Below are 13,503 nucleotides of genomic sequence, written 5' to 3'. Positions count from 1 at the left end.
GAATCAATGACATACAGTAATGGCCAAGTTCTTGGTTCAGGCTTGCAGCAGTGATAGAATAAACTGCAGGTTCAAATCAAGTCTCTGGAGAACATCCACAGCTGGGATAGGTCTTTCAGTCCTTTGTTCAAAGCTTCAGTGCAGCGAAGTCCCTCCAGAGGTAAGAAGGATTGAAGACAAGATGGAGGAGCTGCAGCAGCTTTTTATAGTCTCCTGCCATGTGGTCTCTGCTTTCTTTGTCCCAAAGACAAGCTGTCCAACACATGGCCTGGAAAAACCTCAGAGTTCTGTCCATAGGCCCGTCCCTGCATACCTTGCTATGGTGTGTCTGCCTTCTCTCAATGGGTCAATTGTACAGCTGATGGTCCTTAATGGGCCATCAAGCAGGCTAGGCAGAGCTGACACCAGCTTGTCTGGGGTGTCACTCAGAAGTACAGCATAAGTTTGAAATACAGACAGTATAGAGCCAATATGCATAACTTCAACTACAAAAATGATACACACATATAGACAGCATAATCATAACCAGCAAACCATAACCTTGTCTTAGACACCTCATTTGACCGCCTTTATACAAGAGTTGGTGCCACTACAGGACCTTGGTTACAACAATGATCTATATGGTCCCAGTTCAAGTCAATAACATCACAGCATGAAAAAAACAGAGCAATGCAATGTATCTGCAAAGGGCCAGGTTTTCAGACATGAGCATTCAGTATAACTCCCACCAACTATTATGGTAGCTGTGGGCACACAGCACATCTGAAAGCCTGGCCCAGTATTTCTAACAGATTTTCTGAGCGGCTCATTTTATTCTATTGCAGGTCCTCCCCACAGACTAGCAAGGCTGGGGTTTAGCTTGATGCAACCTCTTAACCCAACAGAGGAATCTACTTTTGCTCACCTGGCCACACCTGAATAATGCTTTCGCATTTCTCTTGTCAATCTCCAGCGCCTTTTCTCCATATGTCAGAGCTCGGACAGGACGCTCCAGCTTCAAGTAAGTAAATGACAGATTCAGGAACACCAGCAGTTTGGCAGCATCAATCTGGCACTGCTCATCCCCATTGGAAGGCCTGCGACACAGGATCAAGGAGGCCTGGACAGATGGGGTTTAAAAAAAAAAAACAGAAATAATGCACAGTGCATATGTTTGTGGAAAATTGAGGACTTTATCTGACCACTGATCTAGAGAGAGACATCAACTTAGCCACCTTTGAAACGTTTCAGATAAAAAGCAAAAAAACAGAATCGCATTAGCAGGATGCATCCTGAACGTGACCAATCAGCTCAGTCATTCGCAGTGTGGCATAGCATACCTCTTCCCTCCTTGCTGATTGAGATTAGACCAGGGACCTCATTTCTGTTTTTGATTTTAAAGTGCCTATCTCATTGTGAATGCTACAGAGGTTGCTCAGTGTTTGTTTGGAGTTGCTGTTTTTTCGAACATTATTATATATATATATATACACACACACACACACACACACTGCAGAAAGAAAAAATCGCACAAATTTTAGAAGTGTGGGTGGGAAGAGGAAACCATCCACAGAAATTTCACGTAAATACATCCATTCACAGGCAAAAAAGTGGCGGTAGAGAAGGTATCCTCAAACAGGAACAAAATTTCCATAAGACACAAACATTCATGTCCTAACTAAAGACTAGGAGTGTGGAGTGCATGTTGTAGCATTAAAAACAAAAAGATAAAGTCTCCCAGAAACAAGTGATGGGGTAACATTTCCTTGCTGGGAGACTACGAGTAAAATTTTCAAAAGCACTTAAGTGATTTAGAGGGATTAGACTTTAATAAGTCTTGGTGTTCCAAGTGCCTAATGACAGGTTTCAGAGTAGCAGCCGTGTTAGTCTGTATTCGCAAAAAGAAAAGGAGTACTGGTTAGTCTCTAAGGTGCCACAAGTACTCCTTTTCTTTTTTCCAAGTGCCTAAGTCACTTCTGAAAATTTTATCTCAGAGCTCTCTCACTGCCCAAGGCCATGCTCTATGGATAGACTCTCCTCTTTCTGTTGAAAGCTGTGCTGACAGATTCCAGCTAGGTGATTGTTGCAATTGAAGTAAATATGTTCAAAGCCTGCAAGCCATTTCTAGAACTTGAGATGTATTCCAAGTACACAAACCCATCTGTACATTTCCTTGCCTATACTAATCAGGACCAGCAAGGTGTAAATATGGGGGAAGCGAGTTCACATACTAGTATCGACCTGTATTTCCTTTCATTGCAGCTCAACACATACCTTGGCTGAGCATACGAAGACAGCTGCTTAATATACTGTTCTTAAATTATCAACATCTACCAGAATTTAAAACGTTAGCTTAACTGTGTCTCCCAGGTGTATTATGCTAGAGGGTAATTGTTCTCTAAACTGTATTCCACTTTGCGCTTTCAGCTAATGCTTAGTCGTGACTTACTATCTTCTACAGAGTGCATAACCCTGTTATCCTGATTTTATTACCCGCTTGTATCTCTCTCTGGCATCCATGAAGCGCTTCTGGCGGAAGAGGTAATTGCCAAACTCCCTCTCTGTATTTGCCACTTTCAACACCTTCTGTAGTGGGAACGTATCCTGCTGCTCCTGTGTACAGAAGCCAAAATTCAGCTGTTTAGTAGACACAAAATAGGAATGCTGAGACAATAGTAAGTACCTATAGCACTTCCAAGTGGTCAGACCAGAGAGTAACACATCCAGAGTTGGTATAAGAACAGCTTCACAAAGGACACAGGAGACCTGTGGCGACAACAGGCCTGTAGGAGTGGAAGCCACCCAACCAAAGAGCGATGCTTGGAAAGGTCAGCTCAGGAGCAAAGAAAATGCCCTCCCCAACCTAACAAACATTGATAAGAATTTCCTACGTGGACCACAAGTTACATCCTTGAGCAGTTTCACAGGAGGGAGCTACATGCCAGGGTTCTTGTAGGACTCACTAGAAACAACAAAATGCCACCCTGACTAGCTTCTCCCCTGGATTACACTCTGAGCTGTGAATATGCAAACATGTTTATTTGCAAACATGCAAAGCAGTTTTAAGAACTACAGCTTCAGTTTGTTTTAATGCTACTCCCAAGAGTCTATTTTCTTTAATTTACACTTTGAAATGCTCTTGATGTAGGCTGGGAAGGAGAGAAGTTTCAACTGTGAGGGAAATCTGGAAGATTTTAGGGCCAAACCTTCAACTGGTCGTAAACAGATGTAGCCCCACTGACTTTCACTGGGCTGGAACAGCGATTTTTTAAGTCACATTAAGCATCTCAGCATGCTTTATTTTCTTTGCTAGCTACAGGGCCTGGAACATGGGGCACTGCGATGAGTGAGATATGGACAGTATGGTGCAAGCATAACCGTGCTGTCATTTTAGAAGTACATAAATAGAGGCATGAACATGGACATCAAGCCCCTTCACACAAACATACTACAGATGCTACTAGCTGGAAGCTATTTTGAACAAGAGTATCTGACATCATCCTATTACGGCAGCAATAGGCATACATAACAGGGAAGACAGCAAAGAACAAAGACTTAAAATTCAGTGTTTATGGCTCAAAGCTACTTGTATAACTAACTCACAGTAGTCAAAACAAAGAATTTGTCAGATTCAGCTGAGTCTAGAAAGTCCAGCAGCTCCATCTCAAACAAGACTGTGGCATTAGGTGGAATCAAAGGAGGACAGCCCAATGCCCCATAGGCATAACTTGGTGTGAAGAGAAATCTTGCCAACTCTCCCTTCTTCATTGTCAGTAGGCCAACCTCCATTCCCTGTAGCGTAATCTCTGGCAAAACAAGAAGTGGAACTTTTGATGCGGCCCTCAAAATCCTCAACTTGAAGGACTGATGTGTCTTAAAACCTGGTTTTCAAGCCTTCGCTTTTCCAACTTTCAGCATTTTTGACTGCCAATTCTTAACCAGCAATGGTAATTTTATACACATCCAGCAGCACAGCATGCACCCTGGATCACAAAAATGATCCACCCATATTCCAGTAGCCTGGCAGACACCAGTATTCAGTCTCATGTTGATAAATGCAAAGTAATGCTCATTGGAAAACAATCCAACTATACATACAAAATGATGGAGTCTAAATTAGCTGTTACCACTCAAGGAAGAGATCTTGGAGTCATTGTGGATAGTTCTCTCAAAACAGCCACTCAATGTGCAGCGGCAGTCAAAAGAAATCGAACAGAACGTTGGGAATCATTAGAAAAGGGATAGATAATAAGACAGAAAATATCATATTGCCTCTATATAAACCCACAGTACGCCCACATCTTGAATACTGTGTGCAAATGTGGTTCCCCATCTCAAAAAACATATACTGAAATTGGAAAAGGTTCAGAAAAGGGCAACAAAAATGATTAGGGGTTTGGAATGGCTTCCATATGAGGAGTGATAAATAAGACTGGGACTTTTCAGCTTGGAAAAGAGACGACTAAGGGGGGATATGATAGAGGTCTATAAAATCATGACTAGTGTGGAGAAAGTAAATAAGGAAGTGTTATTCACTCCTTCTCATAGCACAAGAAATAGAGGTCACTAAATGAAATTAATAGGCAGCAGGTTTAAAACAAACAAAAGAAAGTATTTTTTCCACACAACACACAGTCAACCTGTGGAATGCCTTGTCAGAGGATGTTGTGAAGGCCAAGACTATAACAGGGTTCAAAAAAGAACTAGATAAATTCATGGAGGATAGGTCCATGAATGGCTATTAGCCAGGATGGGCAGGGATGGTGCCCCTAGCCTCTGTTTGCCAGAAGCTGGGAATGGGCGACAGGGGTTGGCTCACTTGATGATTACCTGTTCTGTTCTTTTCCTCTGGGGCACCTGGCATTGGCTGCTGTTGGAAGACAGGATATTGGGCTAAATGGACCTCTGGTCTAACCCAGTATGGCCGTTCTTACGTTCTCTGCCTCCAGCTTTGGAATGTAAAGAGTGTTTAAAATACAGCATAAGTTGCAAGGCTCATGTGTTAAGCAATCAAAGCAAGTATCCACTTTGAGCCACAAAATACAGCCAAATTCTACAACTCACAAGTAGCTTACATTGTCCCCTCTGGACTCATTTCCAGGAGGGAAAAAAAGCTCTCAATCATCCCTTCCCCCACACCTGGAAACAGGAGGCAAAGGCACAGTAGTAGCTTGTAATCCCACAAACAGTAATGCCAACATTACTTAGAACATATGACATTATGAAAGCACAAAACCTATACCAGGCTTTAAGGTATTAACATAGCCAGAGGGCTATAGAAGGGGCAGGGTCCTTATAGCCTTGTACCTTCAGTACTAGTTCTTCAGTCTGGATTTACCTTCTCCAAGTTTCATCAGCCTAGGATTCCTCCTGTACCAGTTTGTGTCAAAGGGCTTATCCATGTATTCCAGGTACCCAGAATATTTCACTGCAAGAGTTTGAATACAAAGGGAGAAGGGAAGGAGATGTTAGAGAACTTACGTTACAAAATACTCAAGAAAACTGATCACTTCTTTGGTGATACACCTGCTAACCACTCACTCTCTCATTGTACTGTACAGTTCTTTTGTTCTGCTTTTCCATGGGCTGCCAAACAGCAGAGGGAGCACAGGCTACTCACTCCAGGATCTCTCTGCCATCAAATAAGTAGGACAGTGTTGATTTCACTCAACGCTGCCTGCAACTTTTTACGATACAACACAACTCTGTCTACCAGTTTGTCATTTTCTATCTAGCAAAAAACATTGATTTAAAAAATGTGTGTGAATTTAGTACTGGGGAAAGATGGGCAGATGGAGAGTCCTAGAAACAAAATCCTTGATCTATCTGCAGAATACATACCGCACGTACAGCAAGAGCACACAAGCTCACCAACGTGCTTGAATGCTGACACAAAGGAACCAACGCTCAGGGGTGGGCCCCTTACTCAGAGCACTGCTGCGATTGCCAACAACGTTCCCAGCAGACAATCTCCTATTCGCATACATACAACAAAGACCATTAGCATAGGACTAAAGCCAATCTCATGTCTGGTCTCCCATGTTTAAGAGAGATTAACTCAAACTGGAACTAGTGCAGAGAAGGGCTACTAGGATGACCAGAGAAATGGAAAACCGACCTTACAAGAGGAGACTCTAGGAGCTTGGCTTGTTTAGCCTATCCAGACTAAAGCTGAGGAAAGATATGATTGCTCTCTATAAATACAACAGAGAGATAAATACCAGGGACAGAGAGGAGTTAAGTTAAGCACCAATGCTGACACAAGAATAGGACTTGGTGCTGATGGGGGACTTCAACTACTCCGACATCTGTTGGGCAAAAATACAGCAGTGCACAGATTACTGGAATGCACTGGAGTCAATTTTTTATATCAGAAGGTGGAGAAAGCTCTTGGGGAGAGGCTGTTCTAGATTTGATTTTGACAAACAGGGAGGAACTGGTTGAAAATATGAAAGTGGAAGGCAGCTCAAGTGAAAGTGATCATGAAATGACAGAGTTCATTATTCTAAGGAACAGTAGGAGGGAAAACAGCAGAACAAAGATAATGGATTTCAAGAAGGCTGACTTTAGCCAACTCAGGAAGTTGGTAGGTAAGATCCCAGGGGAAGCAAGTCTAAGGAGAAAAACAGTTGAAGAGAGTTGGCAGTTTTTTAGAAGAGATGTTATTAAGGATACAAGAGCAAACTATCCCACTGCACAGGAAAAATAGGAAGCATGGCAAGAGACCACCCTGGCTTAACCAGGAGATCTTCAGTAACCTGAAACTCAAAAGAGTCCCACACAAAGTGGAAACTAAGTCAAATTATGAAGGATGAATATAAACACACAAGCATGTAGAGATAAAATTAGAAAGGCCAAGGCATAAAATGAAATTAAACTAGCTAGAGACAAAGGGTAACAAGAAAACATTCTACAAATTCGTTAGAAGCAAAAGGAAAACCAGGGACAGGGTAGGTCCATTACTCAATGAGGGGCGAACACAATAACAGAAAACGTGGAAATGGCAGAAGCGCTAAATTACTTTTTTTATTTTCACCAAAAAGGTTATTAGCAATTGGACATCTAACATTAGTGAATGCCAGTAAACAGGATCTGAGGCTAAAATAGAGAAAGAACAAGTTAAAAGCTACTTAGACAAGTTAGAGGTCTTCAAGTCAGCAGGTCCTGATGAAATACATCCTAGAATACTCAAGGAGCTGACTCTGGAAATATCCGAGTCATTAGCAATTATCTTCAAAAAATCATGGAAGACAGAAGAGATCCCAGGGGAGAGGAAGAAGGCACATATAGTGCCCATCTATAAAAAGGAGAATAAGGATAACACAGGGAATTACAGACCAGTCAGCTTAACTTCAGTACCAGAAAAGATAAAAGAGCAAACAATTAATTTGCAAACACCTAGAAGATAATAAGATAAGTAACAGTCAACATGGATTTGTCAAGAACAAATCATGTCAAACCAAGCTAATAGCTTTCTTTGACAGGGTAACAAGCATTGTGGATGGGGGGGGGGAGTAATAAATGTGGTATCTTGACTCTAGTAAGCTTTGATGCGGTCTTGCATGACCTTCTTCTCATAAACAAACTAGGGAAATACAACCTAGATGCAGCCACTGTAAGATGGTTGCATAACGAGTTGGAAAACCGTTCCCAGGGAGTAGTTATCAGTGGTTCACAGTCAAGCTGGAAAGGCATATCAAGTGGGGTCCTGCAGGGATTGCTCCTGTTCAATATCTTCATCTAGGATTTAGATAATGGCATAGAAAGTACACTTATAAAGTTTGCGGATGACACGAAGTTCGGAAGGGTTGCAAGTGCTTTGGAGCAGTGGTTCTCAACCAGAGGTACGCGTACACCTGGGGATATGCAGAGGTCTTCCAGATCTAGATCATCTAGATCAGTGTTTCTCTACCTGGGGAGTGTAACCCCCTGGTGGGTCATGGGACAGGTTTAGCAGGGTCGCAAGTACAGGGACAGCATTAGGGGGTGGCAAGCAGGGCAACTGCCTGGGGCCACACAGAGCTAAGTTACATGCTTCAGCCCCAAGTGGTGGGGCTCGGGCTTCAGGCCTGGGCAGCAGGGCTTGGGCTTCAGTAATCTTGAAAGGTTGACAACCACTGCTTTGGAGGATAAGATTAAAATTCAAAATGATCTTGACAAACTGGAGAAAGTCTGCAGTAAACAGGTTGAAATTCAATAAGGAGAAACGTGAAGTACTCCACTTGGGAAGGAACAATCAATTGCACACATAAAAATGGGAAATGTCTGCCTGGGAAGGAGTACTGTGGAAAGGGATCTGGGAGTTATGGTGGATCACAAGCTAAATATGAGTCAACAGTGTAACACTGCTGCAAAAAAAGGTGAACATTCTGGGATGTATTAGCAGGAGTGTTGTAAGCAAGAAGTAATTCTTCGATTCTATTACACACTGGTAAAGCCTCAGCTGGAGTATTGTGTCCAGTTCAGGGCACCACATTTCAAGAAATATGCGGACAAACTGGTGACATCCAGAGAAAGGCAACAAAAAATGATTAAAGGTCCAGAAAACCTGACCTATGAAGAAAGACTGAATTGGGTTTGTTTAGTCTGGAGAAGAGAAGACTGACGGGGGACATAACAGTTTAAGTACATAAAAGTTGTTACAAGGAGAAGGCTGAAAAATTGTTCTTGTTAAACTCCGAGGATAGGACAAGAAGCAAAGAGCTTAAACTTCAGCTTCTTGGGTGGTTTAGGTTGGACATTAGGAAAAACTTCCCAACTGCCAGGATATTTGAGCAATAGTACAAATTGGCCTAAGGCGGTTGTGGAATCTCCGTCATTGGAGATTTTTAAGAACAGGTTAGACAAACACCTGTCAGGGATGCTCTAGTTATTACTTAGTCCTGTCTTGAGTGCAGGGGATTGGACTAGATGACCTACTAAGGTCCCTTCCAGTACTACCCTTCTATGATTCTATAAACTGGCCATCAGCAAGTTCAGGTTTGAAATTAGATGAAGGTTTCTAACCATCAGAGGAGTGAAGTTCTGGAACAGCCTTCCAAGAGGAGCAGTGGGAGCAAAAAAACCTAACTGGCTTCAAGACTGCAACTTTCTCAAGAAAGCACCCCCCCGAGCGCTGCAAGTTTCAGCGCCGTGAAGTGGCAGCGTAGACAGTGCACCAGCACTGGTAGCTACTCCACTCGTGGAGGTGGGGTTTTTATAGCATTGGCTGGTGGGTGTCACTTACATGCTCAGGGTCTAACTGATTGCCATACTTGGGGTTGGGAAGGAATTTTCCCCCAAGTCAGATTGGCAGAGACCCCAGGGGGTTTTCGCCTTCCTCTGAAGCCTGGGGCACAGCTCAGTTGCCGGTTTAAACTAGTGTAAACGGTGGGTTCTCTGTAACCTGAAGTCTTTAATCATGATTTGAGGACTTCAGTAACTCAGCAGGAGCTTATGGGTCTATTACAGGAGTGGGTGGGTGAGGTTCTGTGGCCTGCAACATGCAGGAGATCAGACTTGATGATAAGGATGGTCCCCTCTGGTTTTCAATCTATGAGTCATGTCACAAAAGGCAAACCACCATCAAACAAACAGCTTTCAGCCAGTACTGACCTAGGCTCAATCTAGTGGTGAAATGCTTCCTGCATTTCTTAAAAATCGACATGCCTCTTCATTTAATCTATTGTACACTGCACTTTGATGCCAGCACTTGGAACAGAATCTGTTAACTTGTAACTCCCTCTGATTGTCAGCTTCCGGGACAGCAAACAAAAAAGCTATAAAGATATGTTAGTGTCTTTATGACACCAAGAAAGAAAAGCTGTACAAGCCATTGCAATACTGGAAGATACTCTCCAGCCAATCGACATTTCAGCTTTCAGTCAAATTTGAGTCTAAACTCTTCAACAACGTACTTTATAAAGAGTAGTCACCTCAGGTTCACAAGAGTGGTACTTCTGGACAGCCAAAAATACTCACCGAAGGCACAGATCCTGCAATAAGAGCAAGACCAACATGTGCAGATCTCATTGCAAGGCTGGGATCAGCTGACTGAACATGAACCTAATTGAAACCTACAGCTTTCACGAAAGAGGTGCGATTCCTTTTACAGATTTCCTTGAGCAATACAACCCATATTTTACCGAGACTGATTTTTTGAAGCAAGCAGTTTAAGAACAGCCTAAACCAGCAGTCCTGAACAAGACATTCTTAAATAAAAATCAAGCACATAGGGCAGGGCATATTGCTCTCTATAGCAAATTATGGTTAAAGCTCTTTTTTGCAACATCTTTGGCGTCTCCTGGGCGGGGAGTCTGTGATAAAACTGAATTCAGATTTGTATAGTGTAAGTGTTCAAAGACATGAAGGGGCCTAGAGAATCCTAGAACAAACTGGATGCATCAACAACTATCTCCATTTATTCACATGTGCTGCAGAGAAGCACAGTCACCTAGGGCTAGGGCAAGGTTTCTCAACCAGTGGGCTGCAACCCAAAATTGCATCCAATGAAGTGAGCTGTAGCTCATGAACGGTTGTGCTCAAATAAATGTGTTAGTCTCTAAGGTGCCACAAGTCCTCCTTTTCTTTTAACTCAAACTTGGGTTACCAGAACGTTTCAAAGAGTCGTGCGGCAACTGTTGTGGCTGCTCAGCTCTCCGCTCTGGGCATTGTGACCTCCGGGATTGCAGTGCCACTCTGGTTTGATCCAGATGCCCCTCCATCATAAGAGACTGGCTGGGACAAGTTTGAGTGGCACTACAACCCCATGTACCAGGTCGCACCACCACTCACACAAACATGGCCCAGCCAGCCAGGGCCGAGCCTGGAGGCTGTAATGTCCAAAGCAGGGAGCTGAACCCAGCCAGCCCTGCGGGACCAGAGCTGCAAGAGCCATCACTGCAAGATGAATGCAGGGTGGGCTCTGGAACCCCACCCCCAGGGCTTCCCCCTTCCCCTGGGGGCAGGATCCAACACCCCCCACACCACCCATTTACTGGATTGCAACAGGCCATCAACAACTACAAATGGGTCCTGAACCCAAAATGGCGGAGAACCAGTGGTCTAGAACAGTAGTTTTCAACCTTTTTTCATTTGTGGACCCCTAAAAAATTTCAAATGGAGGTGCAGACCCCTTTGGAAATCTTAGGCATAGCCTGCAGACACCACAGGTTGAAAACCACTGGTCTAGAATACCAGCCACTAAGCAAAAGTCAAAATTATAAAGTGGATGTGGACACTTAGTTCACTTAGTATAAAAACAAAAACAAAACACAGACATGCTCTTTGGCGGATAATCCCAATAAAAGGCCTCCAACCAAGAAACTGGTTTTACCTAATACAGAAGCATCCTGGGGCACCATTTCTCCAGCACCAGCACGGATAACCTCCTTTAACACCCCTCTATCACCAGTAATATCCCGCATGCGTTGGCCCAACCGTTGGTAAGGAGACTATGAATGGTGGGAAAAGAATGAGGCCACTTAGCCATGGGAACTTAACAGTACACTTCTACATTATTAAATGAAGATGTCGCGGCTGTAATTAGAGGGTTTCCGCTCTGAAGGACCCTAAGCACTGTGCTGAAATACTGCAGGACAGGAACAATCCTGCCTCCAAACTGTGACAGAAGCATCTCATGCTCCAGACAGCGTGCAGAGGTTAGGCAGCTGTGATGCTCTTGGATTTCTTGCACTGCAACAAACTTTATTCACTGCCTAAAATTTAAGGCAAAAACCAGGTCTTAGCTTTCTAACGCGCAGGGTGTAGAGTGCAGGTTAAATAATTGAACAGAGCGTTGACTGTAACCTCTCGGGTCCGAGGAGCGCCCTGCGAGCTCCCGAGCGCAAGAGCCGCCCCAGGGACGAGCCCAGCCCCGCTGACACCTGCAGCTAGTTTCCTGCCAGGGCACCCGGGCGACCTGCGCTTATTAAAACGGGCTCGTCCCCTCCAGACTTCGGGGTGGGCCCCGCGAGGGAGAGAAGGGGAAATACACGCGCTGCCGAAACAGGCAGCCGCACCGGCCGGCTCGCGGCGGGGCTCAGCACTGCGGCCCCCGGGACGGGACGGGACGGGACGGAGCGGCCGGGCCCGGCACCACATGGCGCTGGGGGGAGGCCGAGTCGCTTCGCCGCCAGCAGGGGGCGCCAGGCCGCTCCCCCCCCCGCGGCCGCTCCCGGCGCCCCCCCCAAGCCGCTGCCGCTGAGGGGCCCCAGGCCGCGGCTGCCCCGCCCGATCTCCAGCCTCGCCTCGCCTCACCGCGCCGGCGCCGGCCCGCGCGTGCAGCCCGTTGAGCTGCTCCCGCTGCCACCCGCGGCCGCGCCCCGCCATCTCCCGCCTCCGCCTCGCGCCGGCTCCGCCGCCTCAGCGCCCGCCTCGGCGGGCCCCGCCCCCGCGCGCTCCAATCCGAGCCCGCCCTTCCCGCTCCAGCCAATCACGCTCCGAGAGCCCTCCCCCGCCCGAGCACGTGCCCGCTCTCCTGAGCCTCAGGCCCCCCCGGGCTCCCCGGCTGCCAATCAAAGCTCGCCGCGTCCCCAGTCTCAACCAATCACACAGAGGAAGCGTGGCGACGACCCTGCCCCACCCGTGCACCGCCCACCGAAGAAGTGAGGCATGCTGGGACATGTGGTTTCCTTAGCGCCCCGCCCCCGCCCCCGCCCTGCCCCTCCCCAGCCCCGCTCCATACCTTCCCTCAAAGCCCCGCCCTGCCCCTCCCCACCTCTTCCCACCCCTGCCCCACCTCTTCCCTCAAGGCCCCACCCCCGCCCTGCCCCTCCCCCCCTCTTCCCACCCCTGCCCCACCTCTTCCCGCCACCACTCCAACCCTTCCCTCACAGCCCACCCCCACCCTGCCCCTCCCCATCTCTTCCCGCCCCGGCTCCAGCCCTTCCCTCACAGCCCCAGCCCCGCCCTGCCCCTCCCCACCTCTTCCCACCCCCACTCCAGCCATTCCCTCAAGGCCCCACCCCCGCCCTGCCCCTCCCCATCTCTTCCCGCCCCGGCTCCAGCCCTTCCCTCACAGCCCTACCCCCGCCCTGCCCCTCCCCACCTCTTCCCACCCCCACTCCAGCCATTCCCTCAAGGCCCCACCCCCACCCTGCCCCTCCCCACCTCTTCCCACCCCCGCTCCAGCCCTTCCCTCAAGGCCACACTCCCACCCTGCCCCTCCCCACCTCTTCCCACCTCTTCCCGCCCCCACTCCAACCCTTTCCCCAAGGCCCCACCCCCGCCCTGCCCCTCCCCCCCTCTTCCCACCCCTGCCCCACCTCTTCCCTCACAGCCCCACCCCCACCCTGCCCCTCCCCCCCTCTTCCCACCCCTGCCCCACCTCTTCCCTCACAGCCCCACCCCCACCCTGCCCCTCCCCACCTCTTCCTGCCCCGGCTCCAGCCCTTCCTTCAAAGCCCCACCCCTGCCCCTCCCCCCCTCTTCCCACCCCTGCCCCACCTCTTCCCGCCGCCACTCCAACCCTTCCCTCACAGCCCACCCCCACCCTGCCCCTCCCCATCTCTTCCCGCCCCGGCTCCAGCCCTTCCCTCACAGCCC

General features: G+C 47.4%; 1 protein-coding gene across 2 annotated transcripts in view; it reads right to left on the bottom strand.

The window, feature by feature from the left end:
• The window catches only part of FKBP6 (FKBP prolyl isomerase family member 6 (inactive)), a 47,476-nt gene extending 35,173 nt beyond the window's left edge, over positions 1-12,303 (bottom strand). For both annotated transcript variants that reach the window (XM_073316154.1, XM_073316156.1), the window contains exons 1-6: positions 12,217-12,303; positions 11,294-11,411; positions 5,318-5,407; positions 3,583-3,785; positions 2,473-2,592; positions 905-1,099 (exon numbers count right to left, since the gene is read on the bottom strand). In XM_073316154.1, coding sequence (XP_073172255.1) covers positions 905-1,099; positions 2,473-2,592; positions 3,583-3,785; positions 5,318-5,407; positions 11,294-11,411; positions 12,217-12,288 — 798 coding nt within the window. In that variant the 5' untranslated portion in view covers positions 12,289-12,303. The remainder of the gene's footprint in view (positions 1-904; positions 1,100-2,472; positions 2,593-3,582; positions 3,786-5,317; positions 5,408-11,293; positions 11,412-12,216) is intronic.
• Positions 12,304-13,503: the final 1,200 nt, after the last annotated feature.

This window comes from Lepidochelys kempii, chromosome 17 (genome assembly GCF_965140285.1).
Source record: "Lepidochelys kempii isolate rLepKem1 chromosome 17, rLepKem1.hap1, whole genome shotgun sequence".
NCBI lineage: Eukaryota > Metazoa > Chordata > Testudines > Cheloniidae > Lepidochelys > Lepidochelys kempii.
Note: the sequence above shows the minus strand (reverse complement) of the source record. Positions and strands in the feature narration are given on the sequence as shown.